The sequence below is a fragment of the Pipistrellus hanaki genome, assembly GCF_964339955.1.
Source record: "Pipistrellus hanaki genome assembly, chromosome: 14".
Lineage (NCBI taxonomy): Eukaryota > Metazoa > Chordata > Mammalia > Chiroptera > Vespertilionidae > Pipistrellus > Pipistrellus hanaki.
The window spans coordinates 25,032,291-25,052,998 of record NC_140516.1 but is presented as its reverse complement, the minus strand read 5'-3'; the positions used below and the strand labels follow the sequence as shown (position 1 = coordinate 25,052,998).

The 20,708-nt window shown below is 41.1% G+C and overlaps 1 protein-coding gene across 3 annotated transcripts in view; it reads left to right on the top strand.

The window, feature by feature from the left end:
* BICC1 (BicC family RNA binding protein 1) overlaps positions 1-20,708 on the top strand; it is a 224,533-nt gene that overhangs the window by 186,811 nt on the left and 17,014 nt on the right. For 2 of the 3 annotated variants that reach the window (XM_084904044.1, XM_084904046.1), the window contains exons 4-15: positions 3,072-3,151; positions 4,986-5,144; positions 6,947-7,000; positions 7,429-7,623; positions 8,281-8,532; positions 10,830-10,961; positions 13,499-13,685; positions 15,767-15,928; positions 16,525-16,721; positions 16,852-16,984; positions 17,546-17,702; positions 19,534-19,699. In XM_084904044.1, the coding sequence (XP_084760170.1) occupies positions 3,072-3,151; positions 4,986-5,144; positions 6,947-7,000; positions 7,429-7,623; positions 8,281-8,532; positions 10,830-10,961; positions 13,499-13,685; positions 15,767-15,928; positions 16,525-16,721; positions 16,852-16,984; positions 17,546-17,702; positions 19,534-19,699 (1,874 nt within the window). The remainder of the gene's footprint in view (positions 1-3,071; positions 3,152-4,985; positions 5,145-6,946; positions 7,001-7,428; positions 7,624-8,280; positions 8,533-10,829; positions 10,962-13,498; positions 13,686-15,766; positions 15,929-16,524; positions 16,722-16,851; positions 16,985-17,545; positions 17,703-19,533; positions 19,700-20,708) is intronic. The other variant, XM_084904045.1, reaches the window with a different exon arrangement.

The window sequence follows — 20,708 nt, the reverse complement described above, 5'->3', positions numbered from 1 at the left end:
TACCATGATGTTTTGAATTCTATGCCTTATATTATAGTATATTTCTAAATCAGGTAGCATGATTCCTCCAATTTTGTTCTTCTTTCTCAAGATGGCTTTGTCTATTTGGAATCTTTTGTAATTCCATATAAATTTTTGGAATATTTGTTCTAGTTCTGTGAAATATGCCATTGACATCTTCATAGGAATTGCTCCTTTGGTAGAACCTTTGCAGCTGAGATATCCCTTCGAAGTCTCAGCCATTGTGAGAGCAGGGCCAGCTCTTTTCATGGCTCTGCCCCTCTTACCAGTATGATGTGGCTGCTTCTGTAGATCCTTGCTTATAGTACTTTCTGTGTAGCCAGCTTTCAGTTGGTTATTCAAGTTAATTGCTCTATATTTTAGTTGTAATTCTAATTCGGTCCTGGGTATAGGTGAGTGTAACTTCCATCTACTCCATTGCCATCTTGGACCTCTAAAATATATTTTCTACTGAGGCTTTCTTTTCTGTTTTCTTTATTGTTCTGTTGATGCAGAGATGGTGGGAAATCAAATTCTTAAATTGAATCTGAGTTTCTTTTCCCTCTACAGAGGAGTTTTAATGTGATTATTCAGCCTATGAAGAAATGGGGCTTTCAAGTTATCATTATATATATATATATATGGTCCATATATAAGAGACTTCAGTTACATATTTTTTATATGGCTTAATTTGCTGTGTCCTTTCTTGCTATAAAAATCACTTTGGAAACCAACACAATGCTGATGGCTGTGTCCCGGGAACCTATATTTTAGCAAGGGCCACACGTCTGATGAGCAAGCATGTTTTGAGAAGCTGCTGGTTCTTGCCCTGTGGTAGTGAGCACTTTCAGTAGAGATCAGCATCACAGTCAGCCCAGACGATGTGAAGTATAATAGATAGTTGAGACCAAAATTTTGAACGCAGGCAGCTCTTCATGTAAATATTCCCTGGAAGAGTTATAATGGATATACTAAGATATATTGAAGAAAATGCTTGTTTGGTTCACCTAAGTGTGTTAAAGCTGGTGGAGAGTCTTCACAGAGAAAATGCCTCCCTGTCAGGGTGCGTTCAGGATGGACACAAGGACACCTTTCTGTGGAGGCTCTCCCAACGTGTGGTGCCTGGACATTCATCCTGTCCAACTTCTAAGCCCCGGCCTTACAATACCTAACACTTCAGCATTTTAGAGAGTTATAACCAGCCTGAAGGTCTTTGATATTTACAATGTCCCTTTGATAGGGCAGGTGTTAGAGGAGGGATTCAAGGAGGGATAAGGAGACGTGCCCAAGGCCAAGAGCAGCTGTCAGGGGTCTCAGTCTGGGGAGGTAGAAGGTAGGGAGTGGAGTTGATGGCACTGACTTTAGCTGAAGCACAGCTGCTGGGATGCCTCCCCAGGAAGCTAGATGCATTCCTGAACACGGAAGCTATTGCTCTGTCCTGGTCCTAAGAGCGGGTAGTCTTAGAAAATAGTTTCTCCTCCCATTCTTCTCCCTCTCTTGCTCTCCAATAGCTCAGCTGCACCTTGTAAATATGATGTCCTGATAATGCCATTGCTTTTCAAATGGACTGTGGGATGGGAATGGGTGACTCACAGTATGAGGGCAAAATGTGTAATTTGATTAAAATTCCCACCTGGTGACTCCAACTTCTTATTTTAGAGCAGTGGTTGGCAAACTGCAGCTCGTGAGATACATGCGGCTCTTTGGCCCCTTGAGTGTGGCTCTTTCACAAAATATCACGGCCTGGGTGAGTCTATTTTGAAGACATGGCATTGGAAGAAGTTTAAGTTTAAAAATTTTGGCTCTCAAAAGAAATTTCAATCGTTGTACTGTTGATATTTGGCTCTGTTGACTAATGATTTTGCCGACCACTGTTCTAAAGAATTGATGGCTCAAAAGGAGTCAGGCAGAATTGCTTGTTAGTTGTGAAGGATGCTCAGCCAATATTTTCTGATGCTGCCCCAGCCTGAGGTGAAGTACAGTGTACGAAGGACTTGGCAGTCAATAAGATTGGCATCATTAATGATGGTGATGATGACGGTAAATCATCTGTTATTCAGCTTTGTCACTAAGCTAGTGGTGTAGACTTTGGCTTATCCCAGAATGGTCTTGGTCTCTGTCAGACTAACCTGTGAGGTACGTAATCTCCTAGGTTGCTGGGTAAACTTGAGAACCCGATTAAAGGGAGAACTGCAGAGGCATGTCCTGTCCTGGGCTTTGTACTGAGTCTCCCTCCACCGGAAGATCCCAGTGTGGCCACTGCCTCACCTTTATCCAGCCTTTATTCAGACCTCTCTTTCTCAGAGGCTGATGCCCTTCCCCCTCTGCCCACCCTGCCCTGTCCCACAGCTGTACTCCCGATCCTCTTGTCTCCCCCCCCCTCATAACAGTTATATTCTAATATGCTAGATAATTTATTCATTTGATTCGTTTTTGTCTCCTTGCACAAGACTATAAACTTCATGTGGACAGAGGTTGTTTTTCTTCCTTGATAAATCCCCACCCCTAAAATAATGCCCTAGTTAGTACAGGACAGAGGTTCAGAAAGTATATGCCGAATGAATGAATGCTTTCCATGGCAGTGGTAAACAATAGGTGTAACATATGTTAGTCACTACTTATTCTGAATAAATATTAAATATTCCTGGTTGGAAATTAAATCCTCCCTCCCCCATTTAATAGTAGTTTCCTCTGTAAACAACCTCACAAAGCTGTGATGTAGATGAAATGAGTTAATGCACTTAAAATGTTAGAACGGCCTGGAAGATAGCAAGGGGGTCAGTTAATAAATGGAATTTGTAGGCTCTTTTATTTAAAATATAATTATATGGTATACTTATTTTTCAGTTAAGTCTAAAGTTAAGTGGTTTAACCAGTTTTAAGGAGGAAATAAACCATGGATGAATGCACAATTTGGGTGTTGTTTTTTTTTTACATTCTTGTCTTTATTACAGTGATAACACACTTTGATGGACAAATATTGAATTTATTATGGAATCTCTTATAATGTAACATAAATTTGAAAACAGTTTGGGAGTTTCACATGAACCTTTTGTTTTTGTTTCTTATAGATCCCCATATTAAGGTGTCTGGAAAGAAAGAAGATGTTAAGGAAGCCAAGGAAATGATCATGTCTGTCTTAGACACAAAAGTAAGTGAATGTTAAGGACACTCAGATGTCAGAACCTTGTCTCTGCAAGGGCTGCTTCATGCTGTTATGAAAGAACCATTTGGAGAAGAAAAACCAAGAGAAAGTAATGGTGGGTTTTAAAATAAGCACGTGTGTTTCTACAGGGGATGTAAAGTTCTGTTTAAAATCTGAATCGAGCCTCTCTTGCTGGATGAGTAATGAAATATATTTACACACACACACACACACACACACATACACACACATGTGTGTGTGTGTGTGGGACAAATATGTATATGTATATGTATATGTATATGTATATGTATATGTATATGTATATGTATATATGTATGTAGTATATATGCCATCTTCAGAAATAGGATTTTTATAGGACAAATAATGAAGGTTGAAAGAATTAGAATGTTTGCTTTTATGATGCCAGTAGAAAACCAAAATAATCTTCTGTATAGCTCTGTGTGTGATGGCATAAAATTGACATTTTGTCTTGTCCATTCTTTCTCTGAAAGTATATGTGTGCAGATAATAGGGAAATTTAAGCATTTAAAAATGTACACTCATGTGTGAGTATTTAATTTTAATAAACACTTTAAATCACCTTGATAAGCACTTTAAAAATATTAATTTTTTAATTCTCATAACTTAGTAAAGCACTATTAGGGAATTTAACCAGGGTCCAATAGCTGATAAGCGAGGAAGGAGATGGGATTTAAATCCAGGCTCTCTGGTTCTTAACCATTCCCTATTTTACCACCTGTTGTTTTATTGAAATAGTTTCTGGTCTCTTTTCTTTCTTCTCTTGTTCATTTTGTTGTTATTTTAAAGAATTTTTACCTTATAATTATTAACTATTTCAGAATTTTCACCAAAGAAGAATATCTTCCTATATTTCAAAGGTTAAATCAAAAGAACTAACCAAAGTATTGAATGGATATGTTTAAAGTTAAGAATCAAGAAGATGTAAAATTGTTGAAATTTTTAACATCTAGTTGTCTTTTGATTTTTTAAATTTTGCTTCCTAAGGACTGAAGAATTTCAGGGAAATTCTTGTAAATGAGAAAAGATTTCATGTCAGTCTTTATAATTTTATAACACTAAATTTCCCAAAATTCAATGCATGAATATCAACCAGACCATAATTATTACATCTTAGAATTTTACATTTTGCTTTAATATAACTAATCTCATACTTTGTGTTTTTACTTAAGCCATTTTTCTATTAGAGATCATTTTTTTCAGCTATGTGGTCTCTTTCCCACCAGAAAATAATAAGTCTACTTTGTTAAGTTTGACACAGTAATATAGAGGTCATGAGAATGCTTGTAAATAATTCTTTACTTAATTTAAATCACTTTTATTTTTAATCTCTAGTTTCCTATTGCCTTAGTTCTACAGTCCTAACATATACATATGTGTACATAATTATAGTCCTGTTAATATATATATGTGTATATATAGTCATTGTTGTAATTGTGTTTTCAACTGGTTTTAGTTTTTTGAGTTAAATGTTCCATGAATAATATCTATTCAAGAAAAAAGTGAGTTATTTGTAATTGTAGCTAATTTTATTTAAAGACTGATTTCCGAAAGATTTTCTTGGTAAAGAGCATATTTTTATTTCTTCTGACAAATTTGTCTTAAAATAAGAATTTATTTTTTATAGCCCAAGAGAAATGGATAGAAAGTAAACCTTTACAGATTAAGATGATTTTGTTAACAAATCTGTACGCTCTGCCAAGGCTCACTTTTTGTTAAAATTATTCTCGTGAGAGGAGGGATGTTTTAGAGAGTTGTCCCTTTTTCATGCATCAAGAAATAACGCGTCATTTCCACACAGAGCAATCGGGTCACCTTGAAGATGGACGTTTCGCATACAGAACATTCTCATGTAATCGGCAAAGGTGGCAACAACATTAAAAAGGTGATGGAAGAAACAGGATGCCACATCCACTTCCCAGACTCCAACAGGAATAACCAAGCGGAAAAAAGCAACCAGGTGCTTTGTCTTTCTCATGAATTTTTATGTAACGCATTTTACAGCCTCCGTTTTCCATATGCGTATCTTTTCTGGGAGATGAGAGCAAAAAAGCAATCGTGGAGGTGGCATGCAGTGCAGATTGTTTGACCCTGTACAAGGAAATAGGGCTTTGCCTTTCTGGAAGGGATGAGTTATAGGCAGGCCTTAAACTCTTACTCTCAGATGGTTGGTAGAAGAGATAGGGGAGGGAGTGATGGCAACACACAATAAAATCCCCAAGGAAGGGCTCAGAGAGCATGTGAATTAGGAGAGGACCTAAGTCATGCCACACCCGGGCACCCATCCATGCTGGCCTTCTGTCTGCAGCATCCCTCCCATGGTCCTCTAGGCTACATACATAATTATGCCTTTTTCTTAAAAAAAAATTTCTTTTTAAATTACAGTTGACATTCACTATTATAGTAGTTTCAGAAGTCCAAGCCATTTATATAGACATTTATATAACTTACAAAGTGATCACCCTGATAAATCTAGTACCCATCTGACATCACACACGGTTATTACAACACTAGTAGCCCTGTGCACGAATCCGTGTGCCAGTAGCTCTCGGGGGCCTGGTTGCTCCGTGCCTGCAGCCCAGAGGCCCTCCACGGCCCGGGTGGAACGCTTGCCTCGCCACCACGGAAACGGAGCAAACATTTCACCAGGCTGCTCATGCTGCCTTCTATCAGAGACCCCTCTAAACCCCCCACCTCCAGGACTGGAGGACTCTAGCGGTGCTGAGAGGACTGGGTACTACCATCTTGTGGCTATGGCACCACCATCTTTGTGATGGAGTAATGGTTAATTTGCATATGACCCTTTTATTAGATAGGATTAGTGACTATATTCCCCATGCTGTACTTTACATCCCGTGACTATTCTGTCACTTACCAGTTTGTACTTCTAAATCAACGTCTCTCTTTAGTTCACACACCTATTTCCTAGTTACTGTGTTTGGAAACAAATGGGACTCACCTATCCACATGGAAGCATTTTAAGTACTTGAAGGACAGACACTATTATTTGTGTTATGTAGAAGTTTTCTCTCTTCTCTGCTAATCACAACACTAGAGGCTGTGTTGGCCACAAAGATGAATCATGGAGACTAATGTGAGCCACGTTCATAAGGAACCGGGTCGAAAGCCATGATAAAAAGCAAGGGCGGTTTTCAAAATATTTGAAGCTGGTATGGCCTAAGTGTGCATCCTGAGAGCAGTGTCCTGGGTCCCCCACCCTGACCCTAATAATAAGATTAGTTCTTTAGTGGGTAGATCCTGGGAAGATAATTCTAGAGGATCCCTGGAGACGGCTGGAGGTGGGTGTTAGAGCAACAATTTTTATTTTTTATTTTTTTACCAACTTGCACAGAAGTAGTTCAGCATCTTGAGAACCTAGAGCAGCTGCCTCAGCCTCCCTGCGTGTTGATACGCCTCTAGTCTGCAGGGAGTTTAAAGAGACAAGAGGGAGAAAATGCAGGGAACCAGAGGAATTATGAAGGAGGCAGGAAGGCCTCCTGGGGGCTGTGAGGTGTCAGATAAGAGCAGAGGGTGATAGAGATCAGTTGACAGGTATTACCTGAGCAGATCATGAAAATGCAAATTGTGATTAAGCCGGTGTGGGTTGGTGCCTGAGTTCCCTCATTTTTAACAAGCTCCCAGATAAAGCCAATGCAGGTGTTTCCTGGAGGACACTTTGAGTAGCAAGGGTGTTGGTAACTGGAAGAGCAGGCGTGGGTGCAATTACATTAAACCTGACTCTGTCTATCCTTATCTTCGCAGGTTTCTATAGCAGGACAACCGGCAGGAGTCGAGTCTGCCCGAGTTAGAATTCGGGTAAGCTGCTACTTTTATACTATAAATCACTGTCAGCAATGTTTTCATTATAGAGGGTTAAAACTACCATCATGTATCCATTTATGATGAAGTCAAGCGCTCAGTCTGAGGGACATAGTGAAAACGTTGACTTAATGTATTACAGAAGGTTTCTTTGAAGCATTCTGGATTTAACCTGACTCAATTTCTCTGATGACTTTGAAATCAGAGTCCCCAGGAAAATGCCACAGGCAGTTAACAAAAACTTTCAAGGTTTCCTAAAAGGCTCCTGCCATTTAAGAAACTTTATATAACCTACCCAAGTTTACATCTATAATAAAAGAATAGGTGTCTAAAATTCCATCTTCAGAAAAGGATGAAGGAATTCGACATATTTCTCAATGCGTCTGGTAATTTATCTGCTTTGGGTTCTCACAATTTCATTGCAGGAGCTGCTTCCTTTGGTGCTGATGTTTGAGCTGCCGATTGCTGGAATTCTTCAGCCGGTCCCCGATCCTAATTCCCCCTCCATCCAGCACATATCACAAACATACAACATTTCAGTGTCCTTCAAACAGCGCTCCCGAATGTATGGTGCTACTGTCATAGTCCGAGGGTCTCAGAATAACACCAGCGCTGTGAAGGTAAGTGACTGAGAGAATTCCGAACATCATGTATGAACAAACTATTCAAGTTTCATTTATTTATTTGCTTAATATATTTGTATTGACTTCAGAGGGGAAGGGAGAGAGAGAGAAAGAGGAAAACATCAAGAATGAGAGAGAATCATTCATCGGCTGCCTCCCACACGCCCCGCTCTGGGAATTGAGCCCACAACCTGGGCATGTGCCCTGACCGGGAATCCAGCTGTGACCTCCTGGTTCTTAGTTCGACACCCAACCACTGAGCCACTGCGGCCGGGCTCAAGTTTTATTTTTTAAAGGATTTAAGACTGGTTTGTTCTCTAGAATTTTCCTTTGTATTACATTCCGGTCTATGTGATGTGTTGTATTTTCCCATAGATGTTAGAAGTGCCTAGAACCCTGGCCAGTGTGGCTCAGTTGATTGGGTTTCGTCCCAGGCACTGAAAGGTGCCAGTTTGATTCCTGGTCAGGCCACATGCCTGAATTTTGAGCTTGATCCCCAGTAGGGTGCATGCAGGAGGTATCATTCTCATATCAATCTCCCTTCCTCTCTCTCTCAAAAAAAAAATATTTTTTTAAAGAAAGAAGTGCACTAGACTCTCCCTGTATGAGGACAGTTATTTACACGGCTGTTTCTGCCCCACCCCTTTCTCCTAGGAAGGAACTGCCATGCTGTTGGAGCATCTTGCCGGGAGCTTGGCATCTGCTATTCCCGTGAGCACACAGCTGGACATCGCAGCTCAGCATCATCTCTTCATGATGGGTCGAAACGGAAGCAACATCAAACATATCATGCAGAGAACAGGTGCTCAGATCCACTTTCCCGACCCCAGTAATCCACAAAAGAAATCCACCGTCTACCTCCAGGGCACCATTGAGTCTGTCTGTCTTGCAAGGCAATATCTCATGGTAGGTTTAGTGAAATCCATGCTACTTTTTTTTCCTTTTTTTTTAACCTCTTTGGGTACAGTATATATTGTTGACACACCTTACGTGGTATTTATGAAAGCACTTTGGAAGCCAGGTCAAGGAAGGAAGCTTTTTGGTAAAAGGAAATAAGAGAGAAGGTAGATAGTGCTTCCTAGGCTGAGTTTCATTACATTAGTGAGAGATTTTGTTGCAGGACTTCTCATTTTTAAAACTTAGGCTAAACACAGAAGAAGTTCAAAATGAAATAACTGTATTTTGTGGAGGGTGATTATTTCCATACTACAGATAGTAGTTTGCAGTTTTCATTTGACAAAGAAAGTCTTCCATTTAAACAGAAGAACAAAAATATATTTTAAACATTACCCTCAGAGACATAGATTTTGGCAGCATGAAACATTTGAACATTTCATAATCTCTGATATAATTTTAAAAATTCTGTGTGAGCCATAAATTTGTGTCATGCATTGAAGAAAAATAGCAGTTATATAACTCAGTTTTGCTTCTAATTATAATTTGCAGTATTTCTGTCCTCCTATATTCATTTAAAAACCCAGTGTGTAGATTGATGTATAGTTACTAAATGGACTGACAAAATGTGGACTCAGATATTTTTATTAAAAACACCGCTGTATTCTTCTGTTAGAACTTGACCTTCAGTGACATTTGAGTCAGTAGCTTCAGGTATGGCCTTTGCTGTCATTAACTTGCAGACTGTATTTATAAAAAAAACTTTTAGAAAATCTCATTTTGTCTGGTTGACTTTATTTCTCTGACAGATGAGAACTCATAATCATTAAGGATTATAATACATAATTTTATGAACTTTTATTTTGTTGTGAATGATATTTTTAGCCCAATTTGGTTTATCATGCTATTTTTGGTACACTACTAATTACATAGCATATTCATATACAAAGATTATTATGCTTATTCACATTTTATTTTTGTCTGCTTTTCAAATTCCTTAGGTATCACTTTGAGTTCAGTAAACTATTTCTGCACAGTTATGAACTTATATTCATACTTTGGCCATATCTGCCAAAAATACAGGCATGCAATGAGACATATTATTGCACAATATTAAAAGAAGGGAGGGAGGAAGAGATACATTCAAAGGATTTAACCTGTATTTTAAATACCATAACTTTTTCTTTTAGCCCTGTCCTTACAAAAATCATTTCTACCCTCAAGAGAAATCAAACATAGTAATTTCAGGTTAATTCTAGTATGTTTCCTGATACCTTCTCCTGATACTTATGTACAAAACACGTCACTCATTAGGCTAGCACTGAGTATCCTGTGCATCAGAAAACGTGGGTGAGATTCTTCCTGTGCTAGGTACCAGGGGCCAGGAAGAGAGCATCAGAGAGAAGAACAAGTACCCACCCTGCAGTGCTAAAAGGGAGGTAGTAGTTCAAAGAAGGGACGATAGCGGCCGTGAACTTGAGGGAGGAGGAAAGGTTTGAGCTGCATCAGAAGAAGAGTGGGCCTTGGGGTGGTGAAGAAGCCTCCTGATGAGCTGAGACGCCAGCGAGCAGTTTAAAAGCTGGTCTGGTCCAGCCTGGAGGAAGGGGCAGGCGTGCACACACATACCTGCGATGGCACAAACACAGCCAGGCTGCAGTTGGAGATCTTAAATGTTTAGACTTCACTCAGGAGGCCGTGAAGAGCCAGCACTGTCCGTCTGTGAGCGCGGGCACAAGGCAAATACCCTCGATAGGGTGGAGAGTCCAGTTTCTGGCATCGCTGACGCACTGAATCCAGAGACTAGAGGAATTTTCCCAGGTGGCGAGTGAATGAACTTTCAGGGCCAAAAACAGACACTTAAGACACATACAATTTTTTCCAGCAAATAGTTTCTGCCGTTCAACATTGTTTTTCCACAGTCCTCCAAGCTATGTGAAGGTATCTGATTTAGCTTTCATACTTTGGTTTACTCTTTATCTTTTTTATAGGTTTCAGGTGTACAGTTGTATAATACATCATCGGTGTACTGTATTGGGAGTTCATCACCCCAAATCAAGTCTCCGTCCATCACCATTTGCCCCCTTTTACCCTCTTCTACCCTCCCGCCACCATCCCCATGTCCCTCCGGTAACCACCAGAGGGTTGTCTGTGTCTATGAGGGTCTTTATTGTTGTTTTTTTTCTTAATCGCTTCACCTTCTTCTCCCATTTTACTTGTTAGATCTGTAAAATACTGCATTATTTGTAGGCATGTTAAGTTATCAGATGTTTAAATGAGCAACTACACTTTTCTATTGTGGCTTCTCCTAGGGCTGTCTTCCTCTTGTGTTGATGTTTGATATGAAGGAAGAAATTGAAGTTGACCCACAGTTTATTGCTCAGTTGATGGAACAGCTGGATGTCTTCGTTAGTATTAAACCAAAGCCGAAGCAGCCCAGCAAGGTTGGTTCAGAGTCTGGATCCAGAGAACCATGTGTCATATCATGTTCTGTTTTATTTGCATATAAGGGTGCATTTGCATATTCATAGTACTAAATATTCTATATGTCATTATATATTACATTTAGGTATTTTATATAAGATTTGTCACAACGTTCATTATTGATCACCATTTTCTTTATATGTGTGTTGGTTTTTGGAGTCCATTTTTAGTGACCATTATTTTTCTGTAAATATATGAGAGGGAAAGAGAAAACCTTTTTAAATTAACTTGCAAGCTGGTAACTTTAAACATTACTAAGCTACCAGATAGTTGATATAGCTAAGTACCACGTTAACTAGAGGCCTGATGCATGATTTGTGCAAGAATGGGCCTTCCTTCCCCTGGCTTCCGGCAACGCCTTCACTCTGGCTGGAGCCACCTTTTTGCTTCAGCCCAGAGCTGCCTTCCCGCCCTCCCACGCTGCCCAGAGACCCGGAGCTACTGGGGTGGTGCAGAGTGTCCCCAGCTGCTCTGCTCGGTGCCTGCATATGCAAATTAACCCATCATCTTTGTTGGATTGTTTTGCATACTCACTCCTGATTGGCTGATGGGTATCACAAAAGTACAGTCAATTAGCATGCTATTCTTTTATTAGGTAGATTGCACATCGCAATACAATTACAAAAAAATACTAAGCTTACTTGCTATTTGTGAGCCACTGCGCTAGCCCTGGAGATTTAAAGAATAGGTGCCACATTCTCTTTAACAAATATTTTTAGGAATGAATTATATCCAGTTCAGCCTTTGTGGAACTGTTCCCTTAAGATGTTGCACAATTTCAATAATTACATGTACAGTTGCAAGTTAATGGGATAACTCCGATGATATTGAATGCTAGCAGAAAGTCAGGAAACAGGAATGTTTCTCTATTAACACAGTGCGGACCATAGCTTTATTGCTAGCTTTACCCAGTGGCCAGAGAAGTTTCTAATTGAATGAGTACAAAAAACCTTATACATAAATGTTAAAGGCATGCTTTACTACACGTTCTTACGAGCTAATATCTTTTTAAAGTATGATACTTTGTAAAACACTGTGTAATATGAAGCAAGAAATCTTGTGATCCATCCGCAATGTGTTAATATTGTGCAAATAGGCACAATCACTTGGAAGAGCAATGTGAGACCATCAGATCATACTAAAAGCACTGAGACCCTGCCCCCAGCCACTCTGCTTTTAGCTATGCACTCTGAAGAACCTTCATACCAGAAATTGAAGGATAGGAATTGAACAAAGAACAGCAAGTTGCATAATGACATGTCCTCAACGGTAACATTTAATGTACATCTTTTATAGCCGGTAAAACACCAGTCATGCCTCCAATTTTTAAATTTCTAGACTATAAGTCTTAGCATATGCTCATAACGGTATATGTATAATATACATTAGATACAATTTTGTGCATATGTCAGTGATGTGGTATTCAGTGTCCAGTTCTCTTTCTTCAAAAGAAGACTGTAAACAGAAAGATAGCATTGATTCTGGTGAACTTGCTATTTCTGCATTTAATGTGCCAGAGCAGGACCCTAATTTTACGTATTGTGATGCTTCCTGCATGCCTGGCTAGTTGAGCCACATGGATGCCAGGACTGAGAGAGAGAGAGAAAGGACTGTGTACATACGATGGACAGACAGGAGAATTCCAGGAAGTGAGCGGAAGTCGGGGGAGATACATGGAGGCAGCATCCCAGGGCCATTCAATCATGCCTCCCGGCCCCCTGCTCACTCCAGTTCTAACTGCTGTCTCAGCTGCCAGTTTTCTTTATTGTTCGTTGGAGGCTTTCCCCCCTTGGTTTCACGCTTCCAATTTTCTAGACGAGTCCATTGAGAAGAAAAAAAAAAAAAAGATTGTTTAGGAGTTTATTTTTGTATGAGCTTTGCCATAGATGTGTCATCCGTGAGGAATAGTGGTACCTCACGGTCTATTAGTTAGCTAGTCGACCATAAATGTCAAATGTAAGTGACTGTTATGAAGCAGCACATACACCGTAGGGAGACGGGTTTGATTTGTTTGGTAAAAAGGAGTAAGTGTGGGGGCCGGGGGGCAGCTTTCACGGAGACAAGAGGATGTGAAGGGGAACGGGCTCCAGAAGATGGGCCCGCGTTCCAGTCCTCTGGCCGCCCCGCCCCGCTGTGCTGTGCCGCTGGGTGCGTCCCCGTCCTCACCCAACAGGAAGAATCATTTCCACGCCATCGTAAGGTTTTGGTGGGAATTGGAGTACAGGGGCGGCTCCCCTCACACTGCTTTGGAACACAGGACACACCCCATCAATGGCGACTCACATTGTAGGTTTTTACCAAGAGGAGGAAACGTGATAAGTGGCTGGAATTTGCAGTCAGTTTTTTTTTTTTGTTTTTTTTAAAAGCAGCGTTCAATGAGTTTCCCGAGTGGAGTTCTTATGACGGTTTTCATTCCTCACCCACCTCCCCGGATTCATTGTAGACGACTCGCATGTCACCTTTTTTTTTTTTCTTTCCCATTTATGTGTTTTCATAGTCTGTGATTGTGAAAAGTGTTGAACGAAATGCCTTAAATATGTATGAAGCAAGGAAATGTCTCCTCGGACTTGAAAGCAGTGGGGTTACCATAGCAACCAGTCCGTCCCCAGCATCGTGCCCCGCCGGCCTGGCCTGCCCCAGCCTGGATATCCTAGCGTCGGCAGGCCTCGGACTCACTGGACTAGGTATACCGCTCGCTACTAAAGCACTGCTCGGCTGCTTACCCAGATCCCTTCCTTTCTGCCGCAGGGGCTGCATCGGAAAGGGTATGTCTATGCTCAGGTGAAAAGCAGCAGGACTCGAATCAGTCCATTTTGTTGTTGGCCTTTTGTTGTTTTTTATTGTTAGACTCCATGGATTTGTTTCCCGGATTCTTCCTGTTTCGGCATCAGTAATCAACGTCTGACATTGATTTTCGGCCGTGTTTGTTCTTCTAAATTAAGAATGCCATTGCGAGTGAAGTCAGCAGGCTGACTGTAATTTATGTGTGTGCTCTCCCTTGTATTTGCAATATTGCCACCAGTCCCTGGAGCTAGAGAGTATCCAGTTTGCCTTTCCAAAAGTAATTGCAAATCTGTATGAGGGGTGTGAGGGGGCATGGGGGGAGAGGAGAGCAGGCACAGCCTCCACCCCCCCTCCTTCCCGCAGTGGCTAAGCCTACTTCGCGCAGACACAAAGCAAATCTAGCCTGCGGCCACCAAGGGCAACAAATGGACCTGCCTTCACATCTAAGGCAGCAAACAGGAAGATGAAAGGACATCGTCATCTCGGTGCTTCCGTTTTTTAGGATAATAGAGCCAGTCATTTTAATAGCCATGGCGATATTTATTGCCTCATTATGGACTCCCGTCTTACAGGCTGAAGTTAGTTGCTGTATTAAATCAGGCTAGTCTCACGTCTTTCTTATACATTTTTCTCAGTAGCCTTTATATGGAAAGTTAAAGCACTATCCCTAGAAAACCCATTCAGTGTTGATTTGAGACCAAAAAATACTCTCAGCAGTCTTTAAATTTTTCTAACAGCTATTCTTGCTTTAATAAATATAACATGTTTAAATAATAGGATTAACACACCAAGTAGCCTTGCTTCGACACCATTACGGTAAAGGCAGGTGGTTTTTTTGTGTTTTTTTCCTGGGCCCCTCATCTCCCAAAGCTGTCCCTTCCACAAGGCAATGCACCTCCAAATGCCAGTCTCATCGCTTAGCAGGCACTGAGTTCCTGCTGCAATAGAGAGAGAAAAAAAGTGAGCAGACATGCAGAGTTACTCAGTTTTTTGTTTGTTTGTTTTTAATATATTTTATTGATTTTTATTGATTTTTTTACAGAGAGGAAGAGAGAGGGACAGAGAGTTAGAAACTTCAATGAGAGAGAATCATCGATCAGCTGCCTCTTGCACACCCCCTACTGGGGATGTGCCCGCAACCAAGGTACATGCCCTTGACCAGAATCGAACCTGGGACCTTTCAGTCTGCAGGCCGATGCTCTATCCACTGAGCCAAACCAGTTTCGGCCAGAGTTACTCAGTTTTTAAAATGTTTTTATGGCTGTACCTATCCTGTAACACCTAATGCTTTAAGTATTCCTGGAAACTGTGTAAAAAATCCACATTTTATTTTAGATGCCAGAAGGGAAATTTCATTACCATACTTTAAATGCCAGAAGGGAAATTTCATTCCTTGAATCAGGCATTAAATCTTTAAAACAAGGGAAGAGTCCCCGGGCGTGGAGATGGAGTGCGAAGGAGGCCCGTCAGTGCTTGGACACAGTAGAAAGCTGTTGCAGGTAGCTGAGCCTGTCCGCAGAGGGCCAACCAGGGCCATTCCAGTGCAGGAAACCCGGCCCTTAGTCGCTGCTAATTGTACGTGGTTTGAAGTGTTTGTTTGAAAGCGTATGACAGCTGAGCTGTGCAGGGAAAGGAAAACGGGTTCCCACTGGAGCAGACTGTTGTTCATCTTGGCCAGCGATGTGAACGCAAAGCAGCTGGTGGTGCTCAGTGACCCCCCTCACTGCCTTCCTGGTTGGGGCACACACCTGTCTCCCATTTTCCTACCAGCATCTGTTGGTGGATAAGCTGGGGCCTGTGTTGAAACTGTATCAGGCTGTGTTTCATGGGAATATGTGAAAGAAGGTAATCTATCACTCACGTTTCATATTCAGAAAATAGGAGATTATATCAAGGTGCATTCCAAATGGCAACAGTGCTGCCATCTGTTATTTTGAAATCTTGAATTTATGCATATTGACTTTGCTTTCACTTATTGCAGGTCTCTTGGGCCCCACCACCTTATCTCTCAACACTTCGACAGCCCCGAACTCTCTCTTGAATGCGCTCAATAGCTCTGTCAGTCCTTTGCAAAGTCCAAGTTCTGGCACCCCCAGCCCCACGCTGTGGGCACCCCCACTTGCTAATACTTCAAGTGCCACAGGTCAGTATCACTTAGGTACAATCAAAGGCATGTCTTTGTAGCTATTGCCAGTTTTTATTTTAAAATGTATTGGTGGTTCCATGTCCTTAGGGGGAAAAAATCATGGTACAAAGTATACTTCAGCCCGACAGAAATTTGCTAATGTGTAAATTAGTTAAATGATACACAACAAAACAGTGAGTTTTCCATAAAAGTAAAACATAACCTTTAAAGGTGTCAAGCAGATTGGGAAAAGGAGCATAATGCGCAGGGAGCAGTGACAGAGTCATATGAAGGTCACTGACTGATCACTCGGAAAGGCAGGTTCTAGCTGGAGAGGTTAGAATTGCTCGGTAGGTAAATGCACCCGCGAAGTCCAGCCTGTTTCTTCTTCTGTACTGCGAGGAGCTTGGGTTAAATATTGCCTGGAGAGTGGTTCCATTTTAATATTCTTTTGTGTAGTAAAGTTAAACCTGTTTGCAGAGAGATATCAATGTTAAATTCCCTTCCGAATTTGCAGCAATAGCAATGATGTTTTTTGAAGTTACTGGGAATAACATAATGCTTGTTGATTCCGTGTTCTCTCTAATACGTGTCTCCATAAAATATCGTTCTAGGCTTTTCTGCCGTACCACACCTTATGATTCCATCTACCGCCCAAGCCACGTTAACCAACATCCTGTTGTCTGGAGTGCCCGCCTATGGGCACACGGCCCCCTCCCCGCCTCCCGGCTTGACCCCTGTCGACGTGCACATCAGCAGTATGCAGACAGAAGGCAAAAAGATCTCTGCTGCTTTAAACGGACATGCACAGGTAATGCCCCTCAGGTAGGACGGTGGGATCTGTGCTGTTTGTCAGAGAGAAGCCACTAGTAAAACTTTGAGTTGAGGTGAATTTTAGAATGGTGACAATAGCCACGTGCTATTTTCTGTCGTCGTTTCAGCCTCCGAACATAAAATACGGGGTAATAGCCACGTCGTCGCTCGGAGAAAAAGTGCTGAGTGCGAATCATGGTGATCCGTCCAGACAGACAAGCGGATCGGAGCAGGTGTCTCCCAAGCCAAATCCTGCCGAAGGTATCTGTCCTCTGGGCTCCGGCGGGCCTGTTCCTTGGACAAAGGGGTGTGTGTCTGTGTGTGTGTGGGGGAGGGGGGCTTAGAAAGTCCACGCAGTGATTTTCAGATTGGTTTTGCTCATCGATGATGACTGATCCTGCCTGAAGTTTGCAGAAAGACAACATTTTGAATGAAATTCCAAAGGACATGGTAAAAGATACACCCGAAAAGTAGACAGACTTTTTACAGAATCACTTTCCCATGACATTGAACTTCCTAAATGATATAATTATGTAGCAGGAAAGCATCAACTTCCTAAGTGTGTGTGTGTGTGTGTGTAATTTTTTTTCTAAGTAGAGTATTGTTAATCCTCTCATCCCTAACAATCTTTAAAAATAGGGGGGTCATTTCCTCAGATTTCATCTTGAGTTTTTGAGGTAGCCTGAACTTACGGTGTCGTCTTCGCAGCTGAGAGCTGCTCTGTCTGTGTCTTCCCGGAGCTGGATTCTGGTTTGCTTCCACGGCAGGTGATTGCTGATGGTGAACCGATGTTTTGGGTTTTGTTCTCCCTCCTCTCTGCAGGTGGCAATGATGCTTTTGTGGAAGTAGGCATGCCTCGGAGTCCCTCCCATTCTGGGAACGCTGGCGACCTGAAGCAGATGATGGGCTCCTCCAAGGTTTCCTGTGCCAAGAGGCAGACCGTGGAGCTCCTGCACGGCACCAAGAACTCCCACTTACAGTAGGTATTTTCGTCTCGGAAGGCCCTGGGTGCTTTGAAAGAAACTGTAGAGCAAGTTGGACTTGTCTCAAGCTAGTGGAACAACACTGGATTTGTTTGGCCCTGAGTGCTCCTTGGTTTCAGCAAGTTTGATCCTATCCAGGAGTTTATTCATTTCTGTAGATGCAGAGGACTGACTGTACGCACTGTCCTATGCTATTTAGTATAAAGACTTGGACATACGTGGATTAATTTCCTTTTCTTTTTCCTTTAAAACCTTTTTTTTTTGTTCATTGAAGTGACCTTGATTTATAACATCATATGACTTTCAGGTATGCAATATTATAACTTGACATCTGTATACACTACATCGTGCTCACAACCAAAGGCCCATTTCCATCCATCGCCATACAGTTGGCCCCCTTATCAGGCTGCCCCCTTTCCTCTCAACTTCCGCTCTGGTAACCAGAGACCTGCTGTCTGCCTCTATGAATAGGTTTTCTTTGTTGAGTTGTTTTTGTTTTTTTCTTCACTTAGCATAATACCCTCAAGGTTCATCCTTAACACAAATGTCAGAATTTCATCTTTTTTATGGCAGAGTAGTATTCCATTTCAATATTAGTGATTTTTTTTTTGTGGATAAAAATGTTATTAAGAAATAATATCTGGTAATTCTCACCCTTAAATCCTATCTAGAGTCCTTCTCTTCATAAACCTTGGGTGTATATCTGGGTCCTCTGAACTTTCTCTGTTGCTCTGAAACGTTTAACATTATCTCTGCTCTTCTGTGACCAGCAGGGTGGTTTTTACTCTCTGATGATTACTTTTAGGTATTTTCCTGGTGTGAATTCTCTTTCATTTACCTTTGAATTTCTAACTGAAACCATGGCTCCCTTGTTCCAAAGTAGTTAACTGCTCACTTTAGTAATAAATACTTGACAGTATCATGATTTCATTTATTACAAATCACAGTGAATGTGAACCATATACTTTATTAAATATAACTCCCCTGTACCATAAGACAGTTACAAATGGGTATTCCTTATTTTGTGTTTCTTGTTTAAAATTGGCAGCCTATGTTTGTTTGTTTTTAAAAGAAAAACAATGGACTGCTTTTGTATTAAAAGGTTTTGCTTCTATCTGTCTCTGTTTTCCCAATTTCCCCTACTGTCTAATGAGTTTTCTTATACAGCTGACCCTTAAACAATGTGTGGGTTAGGGGCCACTGACCCCCTATGCAGTCAAAAATCCGTGTCTAACTTTGACTCCCCCAAAACTTAACGACAGTTATCCCTTGGTACCTATAGGGGATTGATTCCAAAATCCACGTACACTAAATAGCATAGGAGAGTGCATACAGTCAGTCCTCTGCATCTGCAGATCCCCCACCATGTGTCGAAAATATTGTTTTCAATCTGATATTTGTTAAATCTGTGGGTGTGGGACCCAGGGATATGGCAGGGTGCATGCTTTCAGATCAACTCAATCCTGTTTAGACAGTGTACCCATAGGTCACTGATACATCCCATTAACAATATGACATATATACTGCATACAGAATATGTTTGACTATAGATCATGGAATAGTTTTAGCTCCGGCTCTTAGAGTCAGAATGCCGGAGTTCAGACCCCAGCTCTACCATTTCCCAGAGGTATGACTTGGGCTTCCCTCTTCTGTAAAATGGGAAGGAGAATACTGCCTGTCTCACAGTGGTGGTGTGCGGGTTAAATGAGAAGATGTGAACAGATAGTTGGCAGTGGCTGGCGTACAGTAAGCGTGGCACAGGGGGAACATCCGGTGCCTTTGTGTGTGAATGGCGGAGGGTGTTAACGTGCAGACTCTGTTTCACAGCAGTGCTGACCGGCTGCTCTCGGACCCGGAGCTGAGCCCCGCGGAGAGCCCTCTGGCTGACAAGAAGGCGCCGGGGAGCGAGCGTGCTGCAGAGAGGGCCGCAGCCGCCCAGCAGAACTCGGAAAGGGCCCGCCTGGCCTCCCGGCCATCCTATGTCAACATGCAGGTAACGGTGAAGTGAGCGGGAGGGCCCTCCACATGGAGGGGCTTGGGGTGGACAGTGGCGAACTCAGAAACTAGGTTTTCGTCCTGCACTCCAGTCCAAATTACATTTAAGGACATGTGCAGTAGTTAGGAATTGGTTTTGCTATAAACTTTAAACATGAAATGCAGGATTTAGCTTAAATGATTAAGTTATTTAAAATATAATGTAAAAAGGGATGTGAATGGTCTTTGTCACTATAATGTAAATGACACTATTCACCTGTTGTTTTATAAAATTTTAGATAAATGCCAGAGCTGTTTTTTCTAAGTATTACTGTCTCTTGACATAGTCTTGGATAAATAGATACAATAATCCTATCTATAAGATGGAGGTGATAAATTTGGTGTCATTTTAGGTAGTTATAAAAATAGCTAATATGAAGCTTTAGGTTTTTGAAAATAGATGATAAATATTACTGATGATTATATTGATTTACAAGTAATCAAAATAATTTTTATTTTAAAGAATTTCCTCAGGGATTTTTCTCTATATCTGTAGTAGGCTAATTATTCAAAATAGACTATTGAACATGAAATTCAGAATTCTGATTTCTGTATAGATGACAATATGAAAGATAAGGATTTTGTGCATTTAGAGATTCCTATAACCATTTGATCTCAATATCAGAATTATTGGGTGGACTTACCTACTTCATAATAAGAGATAATATCACCCCCACTCCCCAACTCCAAAAAAAGTCCTAGAAACCAAACTGTCACAGATATGCAAAGAAGTTAATTCATGGAACTAAATTATACTTCTGTAATTCCAGCAAAAACTACAACTCAATCCTGCTTATCTGTCCTTTTAATCCTTTACATTTGAACATTCTGTGTGTTTTTAGATGAATGTTTTCACAAAGCCATGGCCTTTATGAAGTGTCAACGTTTAAAAAAAAATTATATCTGATACGTTTTCTCTGGTGGACTTATTTTCAGTTAATATAAATTAAAATCCCCTCCTCAGCGAA